General features: G+C 23.3%; 2 protein-coding genes across 2 annotated transcripts; both read right to left on the bottom strand.

The window, feature by feature from the left end:
- Window positions 1-11: 11 nt before the first annotated feature.
- LOC129609810 (polycystin-2-like) lies at window positions 12-2992 on the bottom strand. Its single transcript, XM_055521932.1, has 5 exons — window positions 2865-2992; window positions 1386-1974; window positions 950-1295; window positions 290-724; window positions 12-130 (listed from the first exon to the last, which is right to left on the bottom strand). The coding sequence occupies exons 1-5, from the start codon at window positions 2990-2992 to the stop codon at window positions 12-14; spliced, it is 1617 nt and encodes a 538-aa protein (XP_055377907.1).
- Window positions 2993-10059: 7067 nt separating this feature from the next.
- On the bottom strand, window positions 10060-12877 carry LOC129609831 (uncharacterized). Its single transcript, XM_055521955.1, has 6 exons — window positions 12795-12877; window positions 12375-12739; window positions 11249-11440; window positions 10765-11184; window positions 10477-10689; window positions 10060-10386 (listed from the first exon to the last, which is right to left on the bottom strand). Exons 1-6 carry the CDS (start codon window positions 12796-12798, stop codon window positions 10345-10347), a joined length of 1236 nt encoding a protein of 411 aa, XP_055377930.1. The 5' UTR covers window positions 12799-12877; the 3' UTR covers window positions 10060-10344.
- Between the last annotated feature and the right edge of the window lie 4919 nt (window positions 12878-17796).

The following is a 17796-nucleotide window of genomic DNA, read 5'->3' as shown; positions in this document are numbered from 1 at the left end:
GAGCAATGTTTTCATTTATTAACGAACTTGTTTTGTTTAAATTGAATATATAACTTGATATATTCCGATTGTGATTTAGACAACCTTTTTAATGTTTTGTATTTCTTGGAATAATTATCATTATTATGTTCTATATTAAGGTTTTGAGATTCATTTAACTTAAAATTAATTATGCCTATTTCATTTTTTGTTATAAATTTTAATTTTATTTTATTTCTTTTATATTTATATTCATTTCTTATAAAATTTATGAATTTATGAAAATTTGATTTATAATGGGTTGAAGCGCCTCTTTCCACAGAGAAGTAAAAACATAAAACTATAATAAACATGTTAATAAGGTAAATCAATACAACAATAGTTAAAACAATGTATAAGAGTACTCCAATTAAGTGTCCTCCATGAGATAAATCTTTTAAATTTGCAAGTTCGGCGAATCCTGCACAAATAGCGATCAATGATGACAAAGAAAAATCTATAGATGAAAAATTTTTTGTGTATTGACCATTAATCATAGTACAACATAGACAAAAACTAATTAAAAATATTAATATGATAATTGAAGCTGATAATAAACTAGAAAAAGCATTGAATAATGTTTTCGTAAATATTCTAAACAAAATTGCAAATTGCAAAACTTTCCAGATACGTATTGTAGCCAAACAAACGAGAAATGCAGAGAATCCTGTTAAATAGATTTGAAAATAAGCTGCTTTAAAAAATCCTATAAATTTATTACTTTTCGAGTCATTAATTTTGTCAATTAATTCAATTACATATTGATTTTGAATAAAGAACAATATAAAATTTACAATTGTTAACAGTACTATAGAAATATCAATTATATTCCATAATTGTTTAAAAAATTTCTTAAATTTTGAATATTTGATTCTATTATATAATCGATATATAAATAATGATGTCATTAAAATATATAAAAATGATATAATAACTGTTATTGTATCCAAGTTTTCTAAAATTAATAATAATTTCAAAGAATTAATTTCTTGGCTTATAATATAATTACCATAAGGAGTTTTTTCCGCAATTATTGTTACAATTATAAATATATTTGAATTAACATCATATAAATTAAATTCAATAAAAATAACTGCAGTTCGATGATCAATCCAATTATTGTTTTTTAAAAATTTTAATATATGGTAACTATTCTTTAAATTTCTTCCAAGTTCTGCTATATAACCGCAGCTGCTATAACGTACCAAATCACCATAAATAGGAAATTCCATTCCGCTACAATCAAATTTCCATGGATTCAATAATTTTTCAAATTCCTCTTGATATTTAAAATTTTCATATTTTAATTTTTTCCATTTAGGTCCATAATATTTTGTATCTTTATTCACATTTGTATAATAACCTACACAATTTCTTATATCGAAAAAATTTTTATTACACGAATTCGGTACAATTCTATGTTGATTTAATCTAACTACACCAAGTATTTTAGCTGTACCTTCAGTAATCCATCCGGTATCTTTAATTCGCTCACCATTATGATAACGACCATCATTGAAATGTTTAATGAAAGTCTCATTTATCCAATAATAAAAATCATCTTGCCATAATATTTGATTTAATTTAATATTTACTTTATTCCATTTAGGTTTCGTTATAAAACTTTCTACTACTTTGGTACTATAATATGTACGTTGGTCCCTCCTCCACAAAATAATTAAAAGTAATGATGTTATATAAAATGTAAACATTATTAAATCATTTAATATATCCTTGTAATATATATTCAATTCTTCATCATAGTTATTGTTGTTTTTAAAATAATGGGCTTCATAATATTCAGTTAAATATTTAATTCGATTTTTCCAATAAATTAATTCATCCTCTTTTGATTCCATTAAATTTTGTGATATTTTCCTAATAGGAATTTCTTTTTTTCTGAATACTTTAATTAGAGCACATATCATTGAGGAGATTATATCAATTATAAAGATTCTGTGCAAGATTACTAATAAAAATGTAATTAAATAGATTTGACTCTTGTATATTCCATAGTGTAGGGTATAAATATTTATTATAATAACAGTTAGTATCGCTATTAGAGGAAATATTATCCAAACTGAATATTTTTTTAAATTTTTCATTTTAAATATTTTAATGTTTCTATTTTGATTTTACATATGAATTGTCAAATAAAAATTAAGTCTATAAATTTACATTTTCATTCTTGACAACAATTATTGACAATAATATACAGAAACTTTTTAATTCTATAAGTAGGTAAGTAGGTATGATTATATTCTAATAATTATTTTAGCATGACTCTGACATAATGCAATATATTATAATAACATTACCATTAATAGCGTTCCGTTAATTATTATGTGCGTAAATTATTTTGTTAAATAATATGCGTAACATAAATATGTAATTATATTAAATCGTTTGTAGTAAATATTAATAGTAGACTAATTCTAATAAATATTAAATTCGATCGGTACAATATTTTTTTCTAAATTAACAATTTGTCTAGAAATTTTTCATTGTTCAATTGAAAGCGGATGACCTTAATCAGAATAACTCAAAAAATAATTATTATTGATATGGTAAATATGACAATTAAGTACTACATGGACTGCCAAAAAATAATTTTTGAAAATACTGTAATGTTTTAACAGTATTTTTTTAAACTACAACTGCAAAATAAAATTTTGTAAATTTTTATCACAAAAGATGTACAAGAATTAGAAGAGTAAGTTTTGTATTTTCGTTTTAAAATGTTTATTTATTTAATATTTTATTTTAAGAGCTATAGAACATGAAAAATTGAATTATTTTTTTGATTGAATACACGACTGTGACATTCCTTTAAACAACTGCAAAACCTTTTTTTACTACAAGTAGCAACATTGAAGTTTTGGCAGTCGTTATTTTCTGCAGCTAAAGTTAGAAGTGCAAATGCAAACTGCATTGTCAAAAATGCCCTATGTAACAATTCTAAGTCATTAAACATTGTAGTAAATTTTATTTGTAAAAAATTATTTTTAAAAAATTAACAATTTGTCCAGCAACTTTTCTTAGTTCAAAAGTTTATCTTAACTTTAAAATTTTAAATTTTTAAGACCTTTTCTGGAGTTTTCAAACTTTTTGTTTTGAAGTGATTTTCTGAATTACTTTGAAGCAGGTGTCTTTAATTGGAAAACTTCAAAAAATTTATTTATCTATCTTACTCTAAGTTTTTTTTAAAGTAATGATCTGACGCTTCCATATTTTTATAGCCACGATGGTGCGTATAAATATTGAGATCAACCAGGTACACTAAATAAATATTTGAATGTGGACACATCAATTTATTTGATTTTCGGATTCTATCTTGTTAATATTATTTTATATCAAGCCATTAAGGTAATCAGAAGTTTTAAAGCGAAATTTTTAAAATACATCACCTGATAATTACAGAAGCTTTTCATAAACATAATAAATCATGTTAATAATTTAAAAAGGTACTCTATGAACTCATTATAAATTATTATTATTAAAGGGATAATCTATTTTAAATTGCATTAATCAAACAGTCGCCTCGCACTATCGAGTGACGAAGTCAAACGTTTTCTAAATTTATAAATGAACACCAAAATTTAAAAATATTTGAACCTGTTATAATTAATTATATTATTAGATTTATTTAATAACATTTAATTTAATAATAGTTATAATTACAAGACTGAGACTCAATTAATTAACCAAATTATGTATGCAATTAAAAAGTATGGTGCTCATATAATACGATAAATTTACAGTTTTAAATAACTAAAACGAGTTGGCTTCGTTGCAATCGTGGGGATCTTAGGCTCAGCCTGTCCTTTTCTGCATTTTCCAGTTAAATAGGCAAATCTCACTCTCTTTTGTGGATATTCTGCCGGGAGATGACTATACATTCTATGACTGTAATATTCTGGCCGTCAGTAGGCGCATACAGTTTAGACGGGGCTTTTTCAGAGACGGGGAGCTCGCATATGCAATTACAAATTATTTCACAATTACAATTATTAACAATCTATAATTTACGATAATATAGTATCGGAATTTTCATGAACATTAACATTATATTTGAAAATATACAGTGTACATGAAAAGTATATTGAGACCATCAGATCATTATTTACTTAACATAAACAACATATATGTATAAGCACATATAACGAAATTAATCAATTAGTTTTATATTTATTTATAACTTTCTATATACAGTCTCATATTTCTCACACCTTTTTTCATTAAATTTTTTTAAACAGACAGTAAATAAAAAACAAATTATAACATTAATTAAACAACTTATTAAAATAAAAAAATATTGTTTTAAATTTAATTTTAAATGTTTAAATTCTTCATCACGTTCATCTTCATAATTATAAATTGTTGTTCGACCCAAAAAAATAGCATTTATTATAGTTGAACTTAATAAACCAATTGTAAATATTAAGAATCTTTCCATATTATTTAAGTTTCCTTTAAAAGTTCCGAATAGAAATGACCAAAATCCATTTTCAGCCAATTTATAACGAAAATTTTCTTTAAATATAAATTTAAAATTATTAATTTCTTGTTGTGTTGCAACTAAAATTCTATATTTAATTGAATTATGATAATAATATGATAACCATTTATTAATTATGAAAATATATTCTTTTTTATATGTTAAATCTTTAATTATTATTAAACGACAAAACCATGATGGAAAATTTCCTTTATTATCATGACTAATAAAAATTTCTTGAATATCACCCAAATATTTCAATTTGATTTTAAATATATCAATTGAATTTTTTTGAAAACACTTCTTTTCCAAATCATTATATAAAATAATTTTATTACTTTCATTATATTCTCCATACAATTTTATAATAATATTAGCTGAAGTTCCAGCTCGTGGACGGCCACCAGTAAAAATTGTTAATATATAAGGATAGCATTGTTGATCTGTACCGCAACTATTGGTACGGTTTGCTAAAGTAATTTCGTTCTTGCCACTTATATTATCCGATTTTATAATATAAATAAGAAAACCGATTAAAAATATACTTAAGATTATAAAAAATATTAAAATATTATAATTAATACTGAGTATTTCCAATATTTCTCTTGAAATTTTAATTTCATTTGGAATATATGCTATTTGTGCTGCTACTATACTCATATGATTACATGAACACAATATATCACCATTCAAACTAATATTTATCGGTTTACAATGTGAAGAAATCCAATTTTGTTCATTTGTATCCCAAGTTACACACATAAATGTTGTTACACGAAATTTAAAATTAATTTTTTTAAGTTTAGTTCCTTGATTTGGTAATACTGCAATATACGATTTATTAGATAAACCTATAAATTATAAAATTTTATTTATACAGATTCGTTTAAATAGAAAATATTACAAGAAAAACTATTTTCAAATAATATTATTTACCAATTTTATTTGACGCATAAAAGTAATTCTTGCTTCCATTTCCTACATTTTCATAATTTCTCATGAACATATATTGTCTTGGTTTCATACCAATTCTTATCAAAATCCTTAAATCAGCCTCAATTTCCAAAAATTCATATAATATTAATGCATTCTCAGGATAAAACATTTCATAAATTGGCATATCATTTATTGAATTAACATAACCAGCTATTATATCGGAATTACTTGTGGTAAAATTTTGAATATTAAATAAAATTTTATAATTTGGTGTGGGTTGTTTAAGATTGTTTTTCGATATTCTTATATAATTATTATGATTCTTTGGAACAAAAATATTAAAAATTAAAATTTGACTTTGAAATGTTTTCGTTTTTGTTGGATACCACCAAAATAAATTTTTCTTTAAAAATCCAATTTGTATTATTAAGTGATCTACATTTTTTCCATGAAATATATTTGTTGCATTGAAAATTAATTTTATTTTATTAAAATTGTTTACGATATTAGAATTGTTTAATTTATCTAAACAAAAATTCATAATTTTTATATTATTAGTTTCAAAAATTATTGGTTTTTCAGATGGATTTGTAAAATGTTCTGCAACTCTTCCTAAATTTTCAATAATGCTTTCTATCGATTTGGTTATTAATTGTGCGTCATAAATTTCATCTGTTAAAAGAAATTTTTGTAATGTTTTATTATTTTTATTTATAGGTAATCAAAAATTTATAAAAGCACTGCAATTTTTCTTGCTAAATACTTGGTTATATTTAAATCTTAAGCGCACTGTAAATATTTGTTTAGATTACTATAAAATCATAAGCATTAAATATTTAAATTTAAAGAAAAACACAAAAACATTGCAAAATTGTACCATCATATTATCATTAGCATATCATGTCATGTTAATGTTGGTTACGACCATATACATTTTAGGTCGAATTAATTATGTAGTTTAAGACAAATTAAGGCATACGTAATTTAAGTTACTGGAATGCAATCAAATATACGTATAATATTTTTTCCAAAACCTGAAAAAATAAGAGATTTCGCAAACCCCTCAAAGAAATCAATGTATAGGAGAGTCCAATTGTAAGACCTTTGTAGTCCTTGACATGTTGAAAATGTTAAGAATTATTAATAATTTGGTAGCACATTTCTAGCTTCAGCCCCTAAACTATTTAATGATAAACTAAACTGAGCGAAATTGAATTATTAGAAAAATTAAAAATATAATTTAAAAAATTCAACAAAAATATTGTAAAATATTTTAAACAAACCAATAATATCGTAATTTAATTCTCCATAATCTGGATAATTTTCTGTATAAGGTTCATTAGGCTGCTGTATATCCATTAATTGTGATTTTATTTGGTAGGAACGAAATGAAATTTCGTCTATTGTTTTAAATACGCACCCTAGGGATTTATAAAGTTTCATTTGTATTGTATCATCAATAATGAATTCATTATTTGATTGCATTATTTTTAAATAATTCATTTCATCGTTCATTTTCTCAATTAACATCATACCCAAATGAGTGTTATTATTCGATATTATAAATGAAATTTCATTTAGAATTCCAATAATTTGCTGTAGATTCTCAAAAGAATGTGCATTAAAACTATTTAACGTTTCTAACATCAATTCAGTTAGCATTAAATTTTCATCTTCATTTTTATATAATTTTAAATTTTTAATAATTGTTTGAGATAAACTTATTACAGAGCCCATATTACCACTTTTTAAAAACCAATTAATACTTTTATTATTTCTTCCATTTATTAATTCCATAATCTCTTGTATATCACTTTTAAATTCATAATTTTTTATATCTATTTGAATTTTATAATTTGTACAAGCATCGAAAATATCACATATGTAAATATTCAATTCATTGCTATTTAAATTATTATTTGCAAGGCTTGTTTGTATTACTGAGTCGCTTGAAGATTTTAAAAATATTTCGTTATAAAAAAAATTGTAAATCATTGGATGATTTTCAGGGTCTATGAATCCTGTGCAATTAATATTAAATAAAGTTTCAAATTCTATTCCGCTAAGTGGTATTGGTGAACAGATTCCACTTTTAGGCGAATTATTTTCTCTTAATTCTATTAAACTGTAACCAGTATTTGTTATATCTCTAACTGAAATTTTAATTCTTAGTTTATTTGCAGTCGGTAGAGATTTTCCATCTAAAATTAAATATGGCTGCTTTGATACAATTAAATTATTTATAGACCATTCGTAAGTGTTTCCAATATTTTGATAACAATTTTCGCAAGACACTTTTAAATGAAGAATTTTTTCTCGAACAAAATAATGGGAACGACAATTTCTTAAACAAATAATGGTGATTTCTAATTGCTTAGAATTTTTGGGAATAATCTTTTGAGTAAATTTTGAACGTTCAAAAGGGTACAATGTGGATGATACTGTTAGTCTATAAATATATGAAATATTTTCTTTAAATTCATTTGGCGATATTATTAGAGTTCTTTCTATTTAAAAAAAATATTTATTAATTTAATGTGCCAATTAATTATCTATGTATGCAGTTTAATTTACCGTTTCCCATATTTTTGAGACAATATTGATTGCTTCGATCTTGTTTTGATGAACATCTCCAACTAAATCGTAGTTTTTGATCACTCTTTGGATTTCTAGATATATCTTGACTTTTTGAACCATCGATTACTGTAATTTCATTTAGATTAATTGAACGTTCGGATCCTCCTAAGATTATTGCTTCTGGTGGTGTCATAACTACTTTGAAATAACACTACAATTATTAAAATTTCACTTAAAATATTAGGTCGTTTATAGTTGCGGTAAATTAATTTTGCTTTTTTAATAAAAAAAATTGATTAGAAACTAAGAAGACTTACCCTATGTACTATTTTTCCTGTTAAATTTTTGTTAGCAGTTTGTTCTGTGATCTCAGTTTCAATTACATAAGAATTTAAATAATCTGTTGAGAGATTTTCAAAAATTAAGAAATAGGCTGGTATTTTCAACCATAAATTATTAGTTTGAAATTCAAATAACGTTACTGAAATGATTTACATTTTCATCTTTAAAAACATTGGCAATGAAAAAAAAATTTACCTTTTCTTAAATAATCTTTTAAAGTCCATTGAACTTTTAAAGTTGAATTACTTCCACAACTTCTTTCAATTACAGGTTCTATGTAATTAATTTTATTAACGATTAAATTTCGTTTACCAACATCAGTGTGACCACAATTTTGTTGAATTATTTTAGGAATACAATTTTCTTTTATTTTATAAACAAAAAATCCAAATCCATCTCCATATAAAATTTGACCATTTTCAGTGTTCGCAAGAACAACATGAATTTCTTGATGTCCATTTAACCAAAATACATCATTGATAATAAAATAGAATCCTTCATTAAATGGTAATAAATGAGAATTTTTAATATTTAGATCTGTTGCCAATTTTTTCAAATTATTTCCTCTTTTAAGAATCCCCAAATTTGTTTTATTAAATTTGAAACCTTCTAAACATAAATCATTTGAATAGATTTCGATATTAAAATTTAATGGGCCAAAATCTTCTAATAGAAATAATATATTTTCGTTAACGCCTTGTCTCGTTACATGATTATAATGTATAAATATTGTTTTAAAATTTAATATTTTGGTACCACAATCTTGTCCGTAATAACCATCTGAACATTTACATGTGAATTTACCTAAAGATTTTTGACATTCACCATTATTTTTGCATGGATTTGTTTTACAATAATCAATTTGATTGTTACAAGTTGGACCTTCAAAAATTCCTTTCACACAATTACAAATTTTTTGATGTTTTTCATTTTCAATACATTCTCCTTCATAATTGCAATATTTTGGATCGCATTCCTCACTTAAAGATTTTATAGGAATATAGAGAAAAATAAGTATATGGAAAATGAATGATATTCGAATCATAGAACGCGATTTAATGCAACTGACAAAAATTCGGCAAGTAGAATTAAAAATAGAAACTGAATAAATTAATTTTTTAATATATGAAATAAAAATCAAAGGTGACTGTAGGGAAAATTAATTAATATTAAATTAATAATTATTTTGTTTTAAAATAAATTTACATAGAATGTTATTTTATCAGTTTGCTTTATTTAATTATATTAGTACTAATAATATAAATGACTAAGCATTTATATAAGCATATGTACATAATATATGTATGATGTCTTCAAGGGCTAACTAATGGTTAACTAAGCTAATAATGCAAAATATTATAAAATTCTAAATCTACAATTTTTAAATTTTGATTATTAAGTAAAAATTTTATTAAAATAATTTTCCTATAAAATATTATGGATAATACATCTTGTATATTATATTTGCATGTATATACATAATATAATTATTAATATATAATGTACAAAATATGCTTATATTCTTAATATAAAATAACTTCACAGCTAACAAAAACTTTTAATACAAAGGAATAATAATATTGTTTAAAAAATTACATAAATTTTGTTATATTGTACAAAATAGTAACTAAATTCGTAAAATACATTATATGTATATACATAAGTATATATTATATAATTTCAATCAGAATAAGTACATTTATAAGGAAACGCATAATTTTGTATTAAAAAATAAAATTTTAACGTGTTTCAACATTTCTATAATTTCTTAACTTTAGTCAAGAACTGCTTCAGGATTAAAAGTTACTTATTGGCACTTTATAAAATCTTCAATTATTTATGGTAAAACAAAATCTTTAGCACATAAAGATTTGTTTCTGTAAAAATATCTGGCAACATCTTTTTTCTCTATTTAAATTTTTTCTATTCAGGCAAAGTTTATCTAAATTATCACACATTTGCTTTTCTGAATTTTAGACTTCATTCACACTGAACTGAATTGATTTGACATCGAACTAAAATTATAAAAAAAGAGTATTACTTTTTAAATTTATCTTCAAATTCAACAAAACTCTTATTTAATTAAAATTAATAACGAAATTTACATTTTTATAACCATTTCCAAAATTATTTTGAAACATTACAAATTGTTGTAAAACACTATGAAATAATATTGGTCCTGATACCAAATCATTTTCATAAAGTTTCTCATCAACCCAAAATTTAATTCTTTTTTTTAATATTGGATCATCATATTCCTCTTCCATTAATTCTGGTGTTATTTGATATTTAATTGTATGCCAATCACCATCATATATCTAGATAATTAAATTAAAATCAATAATTAATTTTGATTTCAAATAATCGAAAAAAAATAATTTTAAATATTTTACATTTATTCCTTCAAGTTTCGCTCTACATTGATTTGATTTTTTAAAATATTGAAAATTTTCATTCCAACATAAAAGACGACCAGAATCAATTGCAAAAACTTGTGAATTATTTTCAAAATTATCTTTTAATATTAATAGTATCATTTGACCATCAATTGGACCACGGTGACGAAATTTACATTCAAATATTATATTTGTTATTTGATTTGGTTTTGTTAAAATTTCTGGTATTTTTATTTCACCAAAAATTGCTTCATTTATTTGATAAAATATTTCATTATCATTTTCAATATTTTGTAAATTTTTATTTAATTTCTTCTTAAAATCAATATGTGATGATACATCGGAATTTAAATCAGCTAGTATTTCACAATTAACTTCTTTTAAAAGATTTGTAATTGCAATTTGTTTAATATCTAACTGAAAAATAAATTGAAATTTTATTAAAATTATAACAATTATTTATAAAAATAGAGAAATATACTCCTAATAGCTGTTTATCACATCTTCCAATTGTATACTCTTGTTCATCATTTATTGAAAAAAATTGTAAATTATTACGATGATCTCTTGGTGGATTTGTTTTATCCAAAATTAAATCTTCATCAAGCCATACTTTATAATTATTTGATGTTATACAAAATGTTAATTTATGCCATTTTCCATCAGAAATGAACTAAAAAAGAGTTATAACAATAATATTAGCTACATCGGTATAATTAAAAGTAAATGAGTAATAATAACTAATTATAGTTATAATAAAAAATTCGAAATAATTGAAGCTTTATTATATTATTAATTGTTGTAGATTCGAACAGTCAATATATTCTAACATTTAATAATAATTATTTTACAGGAAGAAATTATGACTCACAAGTATATACGTATACATAAAATGAAATACACACAATATATGAACACATAAATATTGTTCAACTAACTTTTATAAAACAAAATCGATATTTACGCAAATATCGCACCGATATTTACTTTGCCAGTTACATACTTTTATACTTAATTCTGATGCTATATAAAAATATTATTAAAATTGGATTACATACAAGTATGTTTATTGATTTTACAAGGTATATGAGTGTATGTACAGAGTAAATGAAAATACAAATTAATTTTCTAAAACTTAATTACTTAAATAAATTTTGTATAACTTTTTAATATCGACAAATTCTCAAATAAAAATTTTGATAATAACTGCTATAAAGATAAACCTGTTCATGTTACTTTGAAATTTCTATCTAGGAACACCAATTATATTAATTCTTAATATTTTCTCGTTAAATTATTCTGAAATAAAAACAATATACATACATGTATAGTATATTCTGAATGTGATCTAAGTCTATTTTAAATATAAATAAAATATTGCTCTTTTTTGGATTAAAGTAACTAAAAATTCGATTAACTATGGTTATTAGCTTTATAGAATATTTACTTTCGTATTCCAAAGCATAAGTTGCAATTCCAGTAATTAATACTATCATTGCTTCTTGACTTTAGAGTTTTGAAATTGCAAATGGACTTAGATCACTTTCAATATAAACAATTCACATGATGTACATACAAGCAAATTAAAACTAATTTGATAAACTTACCGATTTACATAAACGATCACTTTCATAAATTTCATTTTCATCTTCAGGAATTTTTTCAATATGTTTATGTATAATTTTAAGAAAATAATAATCATCATCAAATATTAAAATTTCAATAATAAAATTTCCATCAGAATTTTTAATATCAAATAATGTTAGATTTGTATGATTTCTATAAATATTTAATCTAAATAAAAATTCAAGTGTTATACCACCAGAATGTTGTAAAAAATCATTATAATCAATTGAAGCATTCTTTTGAAATTCATTTGTTAAACGTAAATATTTTCCATCAAAATCATTTATGCATTCCTCAGCATTTGAATTATTCAAATTAAGTTCATTTATCAAATTCAATGTTTTCGCTGAAATATTTAAATATTATTATTAAATCAATAATATTAATTAATATATACTTACACATTGTAAAAAATTTTAATATTTTACAATTTATTTTCTTTATTAAAAAAATTATATTTTATTTAATTAAACGGAACTAATTGCTGCTACAAAATTAATACAGTCTTATACTCTTTAGAGTTAATGACGAACTAAATTTCTCATATTAGTTAACAATGATATCATCGATTTATGATCAAATTATCTACCTCTATTAATAAATTGTAAAAACAAAAAATAACTGGGCGCATAAACAGCTGAAAAAAAGCTTTACTTGTGTAATCAAATATTTTTATACCTTAATACCTAAATTATACTTTACTATATATATAAATATATACAAATTCATACATATATATATATATATATGAGAAGATTTATAATCGGAATGTGGACTTCATATTCAGCTTAATATTCAGTGATTTAAATTTAAAAGAAATACAAATAACAGGTGAATTAATATACATAATCAACTGTTAATAAAACATTTAAATGTGTTTGTGTGTTGTTTACAGATTATTGTGTTATTAAATAACACGTTCTCTCTTCATGTGTTATTTATCTTGAAAAATGCAACTGGGAATTTGAATATCGTTTAAATTTACATACTTAGTTACAAAATACAAATTATGAAAATTTTGTTAATTAATAACTGATAAGAATTATGAATAGTGATAATTTATTAACTGTTTTTGTGTGTATGTTTTAAAATTTTAATTAAAAAATTTATAAAAATAATTTGAAAATTTTTTGACGTTTTTTTTTTGTTATTTTTGTTTTATATATGTAGCTCTTATCTCTTACAATACCAGAATTTCTACTGCAACATTAAATTGAGAATTATTTACAAAATTTTATGGTTTTTAAGTAAATATTTGTTATTAAAAGTATGTAGACTTATAAACCCAAGCATTTTCCAAAAAAAAAATTAAATATGTATTTGAAGAGATAAATTCCCATATTTTGTATATTTAGCAAATACTCGTAAATTGAATTCCAGAGAGAATAATAAGTTTAAATGATTTTTCGTATATATGTACTTACATATTATAATATATGGTTCGCTTCGGAAAGTTATATATGTACATACTGTCACATTATGCATATAGTTGTTCTTCATATAAATAACCCATCTATACAGAACATTTTCTAACCGCATTTCCAACAAAATTGTAAAAAAAATGTGCTTGTCAATTTCATTATGTCCGTTCATGTGTTGCCGTAACTTTTTCACTTGTTGCGAAAGAAACTTGAATTTCTATACATAAAAGGATCTGGCTGTGAAACTTATTTTTTTAGAACAAAATTTTTGTGTGTCTCTCCTTCCCATCTCTAAAAGGATAGTTCCGCAAAATTATGAAAGTGGTACTTTTTTGTAAATTTCGAAAACGCAGATAAATGAGAATTTGTTTTTTTATTTTGCGAAATAGTATAAAAAAAGGCTTCACCATAATAAATTTGTAGTGGAAGTTAAGCGTTATTTCCAAAACGCTTTTTTTCAATTTCTTAATGTTGTTATTTCTATTATAGACAGTATGCTATATCAATCTAAAATTTAGTAATTCCCAGGTATTAATAGTTAATTTATTTTTATTTAATAATTAATATTAATTTTTGGCTACTTATTTCTCAAAAGTTATATGAGCTTTTTAAACAAAAAGGCTAAAATTCATGCCATAAAAAAATATTCACAATATAATATCTTGATTAACTTGATCAGTCGTCGAATCTAACCATTTTGTTATAATGCGTTTTTTAACTTTGTGCTATGCCTAAACGTATGCAATAATTTTGATATCATTTCGGAAATGAGCTTCATTAAAAAACGATAATTTGATATGAATTAATCAAGGTATTTTCGACATTTTCGAATATTAAATTTCAAAAATGCGAAAGCAAAGTTTTTTGTTTTCATTATAGCCTCTTACATCATAAAATACGAATCGATTTGTAAAGAGAAATGTAAAAAAAAAAGTGGAGTACATAACAAACACGCAGGACTTTTCTTCATAGTCTGATATCAGAAGTTTTTTTTTTCAATTATGATAATGATATTGATATTAATGTAGAATTTTTATATTTTGTTCGTTTTCTTTTCTATAACTTTCAGTTATTAATAGTTTTATCAGCTGTGAATTCTGTTCGAACTATGTTTATAAGTTCTTTATATTTATATGATATTAAAATAGTTGGTTTCCGATATTATTTTAAGTACTGTGATGGTTTTTCACATAATGTGTTTCATTTGTAATAGCCAAAAAGACTTCATTAAAATTGAAAATTAATTTCATTTTCCTGATATTTTGTACGATAATTAGTTCTTAAGAAATCAATTGAGAAGCTCTACAATTTTAGCACCTTATTAATTTTTCTGTAATTTTCATTGATGTCAACAAATACCTTGTTCTTTTGTTTGAATGTTATTTTATAAATTCATCATAAATTATTAAATTACTCTAGTTTCACAGATTATTTTCACTTTTTTTTGGCATTTTAATAATAAATTTTTATGGTACTAATATCTATGAGATAAAACCTTTTATACCTTTTATAAAAGATTTATGATTTTAAATAATTATTTGAAAATCTTTTGAATTTTTGTTCTTATGTCTTGCTATTATAGAGCGTTTTTTGTTGATGCATTCGAACAATTTACTATTAAAATTTGATTTGAAGAAGATTGAATAGTGTGTTTTTTTTTTCTCTATTTTCCGATAAAAAAATTTTTTTTTTCTTGAAAAGATTTTAATCTTGAAAAATTATTTTCGTCATTATTATAGAAAAGACAAATAAGCATAAAATGAAAAAAAGTAAAATTATTTGCGAATAACTTTAAATAAAAATGCATAAAATTTAAGCAACTCTTCTTGGTTTACATTAACAATAGGTGAAAAATGAGAAAATAGCGTAAAAAATGGTTTCGTATACTTTAAAAAATTTATAAGAAAATATCAATTCAATTATCACGATGTTCGATTTAAAAGAATGATGCTATTTTAAATGCATGTACTCGTATCAGTGTTTTAAAACTTTTACAACATTGTGTTACACAAGCAGTTCGGGGTCATTCTTACGTTCTATGAATTAATAAAGTGGAATTATTTACCACACAATTGTGGGATAACGTGCAATATTCCCATTTACCTGTTTAAAAGACTCACTATACTACTTTGAATCAAATTCTGAGTCGTTTTTTCGCATAACTTTAGATCACAAAAACCTTATCAAACACTCATAATCAAACATATTTATATCAAACACGTTATCAAACATTTAATAATTTATTAATAGAACTGAAATCTAGAAGAGTTGATAGTTTTTTGTAAACAAAATCAAATTGAGAATAAAATTATTCCAACTAAGTTAAATAAAAGGAAAATAACGCCACGAAAACGGCATCCATATTTCTGATTCATGACAGTTCCTTTGTTCAACACTCCTTTCATTTTTAATATTGTGAAAGTATTAAGTAGAACATCGCAGTCTACCTACTCATGAGCCAAATATGTAGAGGTCGAGTAGCATTCAGACCACTGGTCGCCTCTGTGATGATTACCCTAACATTTCTTCCATAATTGCATTGTGTACATCCATCCCTCTACCGTTGCTTCTTTTTGTGTTCGCGTTCTTTCTAGCTTTATTTCAAGTAATGGATATAATGATCACTATTATTAAGATCGCCGACTTGCGTTCTACTTCTCCTCTTTGTATAAAGGTAAGTGCTTTCTACAGTATTCGTTACATAGGGGTTACATACAACCCCTCGGGCATACAAAATTCATATTTTGAAAATAAATAAAGTGTAAATTTATATTTAATACCAATTTTCGAAATTTTTATAAAATTTTTCCTCTTCTGAATGTTTTGCAAAAAATTACTATTAATAAATAAATTAATTGTTTGTGAAACGAGTTGAATAATGGTTGGGAAACTCTGAAATTTAATGCTTTAATATCTTTACAGATTAATGCATATATTGCCAAATTAAAGAACGATACTATAAAGTTTTTTAAAAGCAGAAATCTATGCTCTATTAAAACATTGAGTATTTTTTTTTTGTACCTATATATACTTGCGAACAAATATGTAGGTTAGTGTAGCAAAAGCAGGTCTTTGTTCCATATTGTTCTTATTATTATTTTACTCTATTCGTAAATTAATTGCATATTATCTGATGTTTTTTTTTACTTTAAGCTTGGCTTTTGTAAGCTATAATAAAATTTAGGATAAATATTTTATATATAGTTTTGTAATAAACATTTTGATTGGCAACTATTAATGAGTTTAAATTGATGAGTTTCGTGGATTTAAGGATGACATAAAAGTACAAATTGTTTCATTGTAAGTTTTAGCGTGTTATAGTAAGATATTTAAAAAAAGAACTGTGTAATAAACCTGTTAAAATGAAAGTGAAAGGAATTTAAATTGAAAATTAAGTTATTATGTATGCAAATTTTGCAAAATATAAGATCAGTGATTTGATTTATGATACTAATCGATCATATTATAATCAATTCCTGATCAATAAATCTATTATATTTGCTTTATGAGAATATAACAAAAGATTAAAATTGTAACACAGATTATTTATTATATTGTATAGGCGGTTGAAAGTTGGTTTGAGTTTGATGGCATTCATATATCTTGTTTACCTATATTTTGTTTTATGTATTTCTAATTTAAGTTTTTATATAAAGTGATAATTTGTATATTATGTAAAGTGAAAATGTGATAATCTTTATTTTGGAATACAATAAATTTTATATTCTCAACTGTCTTGTATATCTAAAAGTTTTTAAAGGAAAATATTGTAGTAAAATATTATGAGTATGCATACTTACTAGATAGTATATAGATATATAATTTAGTGGGGGTTACTTTGTTCACTAGATCACTGCGTTCTAACGAAGATAACAAAGAAATGTCCCATAGTATTGGGGGATAGACCAACGAAGTCCGATTTCGGCCCACGTTTAACATTACGATGTTCTGCTATACCATATCGACTATACTTTTTCAATCC

Source organism: Condylostylus longicornis, unplaced genomic scaffold (genome assembly GCF_029603195.1).
Source record: "Condylostylus longicornis isolate FDR11 unplaced genomic scaffold, ASM2960319v2 ptg000040l, whole genome shotgun sequence".
NCBI classification, from domain to species: Eukaryota; Metazoa; Arthropoda; class Insecta; order Diptera; family Dolichopodidae; genus Condylostylus; species Condylostylus longicornis.
This window is presented reverse-complemented; position numbering and strand designations above follow the sequence as displayed.

What these genes read in the sequence shown, in the direction of transcription:
- LOC129609831 (XM_055521955.1), bottom strand. An exon ending in GTGATCGTTTATGTAAATCG is followed by an intron (nt 11,441 to 12,374) that starts GTAAGTTTATCA and finishes ACTCTTTTTTAG; the next exon opens with TTCATTTCTGATGGAAAATG. An exon ending in CGAAACTTGAAGGAATAAAT is followed by an intron (nt 10,690 to 10,764) that starts GTAAAATATTTA and finishes TTAATTATCTAG; the next exon opens with ATATATGATGGTGATTGGCA.
- LOC129609810 (XM_055521932.1), bottom strand. Translation starts at nt 2,992, where the DNA reads ATGTTTAATGACTTAGAATTGTTACATAGGGCATTTTTGACAATGCAG. An exon ending in GCTACTTGTAGTAAAAAAAG is followed by an intron (nt 1,975 to 2,864) that starts GTTTTGCAGTTG and finishes AATCTTGCACAG; the next exon opens with AATCTTTATAATTGATATAA. An exon ending in TTACTTCTCTGTGGAAAGAG is followed by an intron (nt 131 to 289) that starts GCGCTTCAACCC and finishes ACCTTAATATAG; the next exon opens with AACATAATAATGATAATTAT.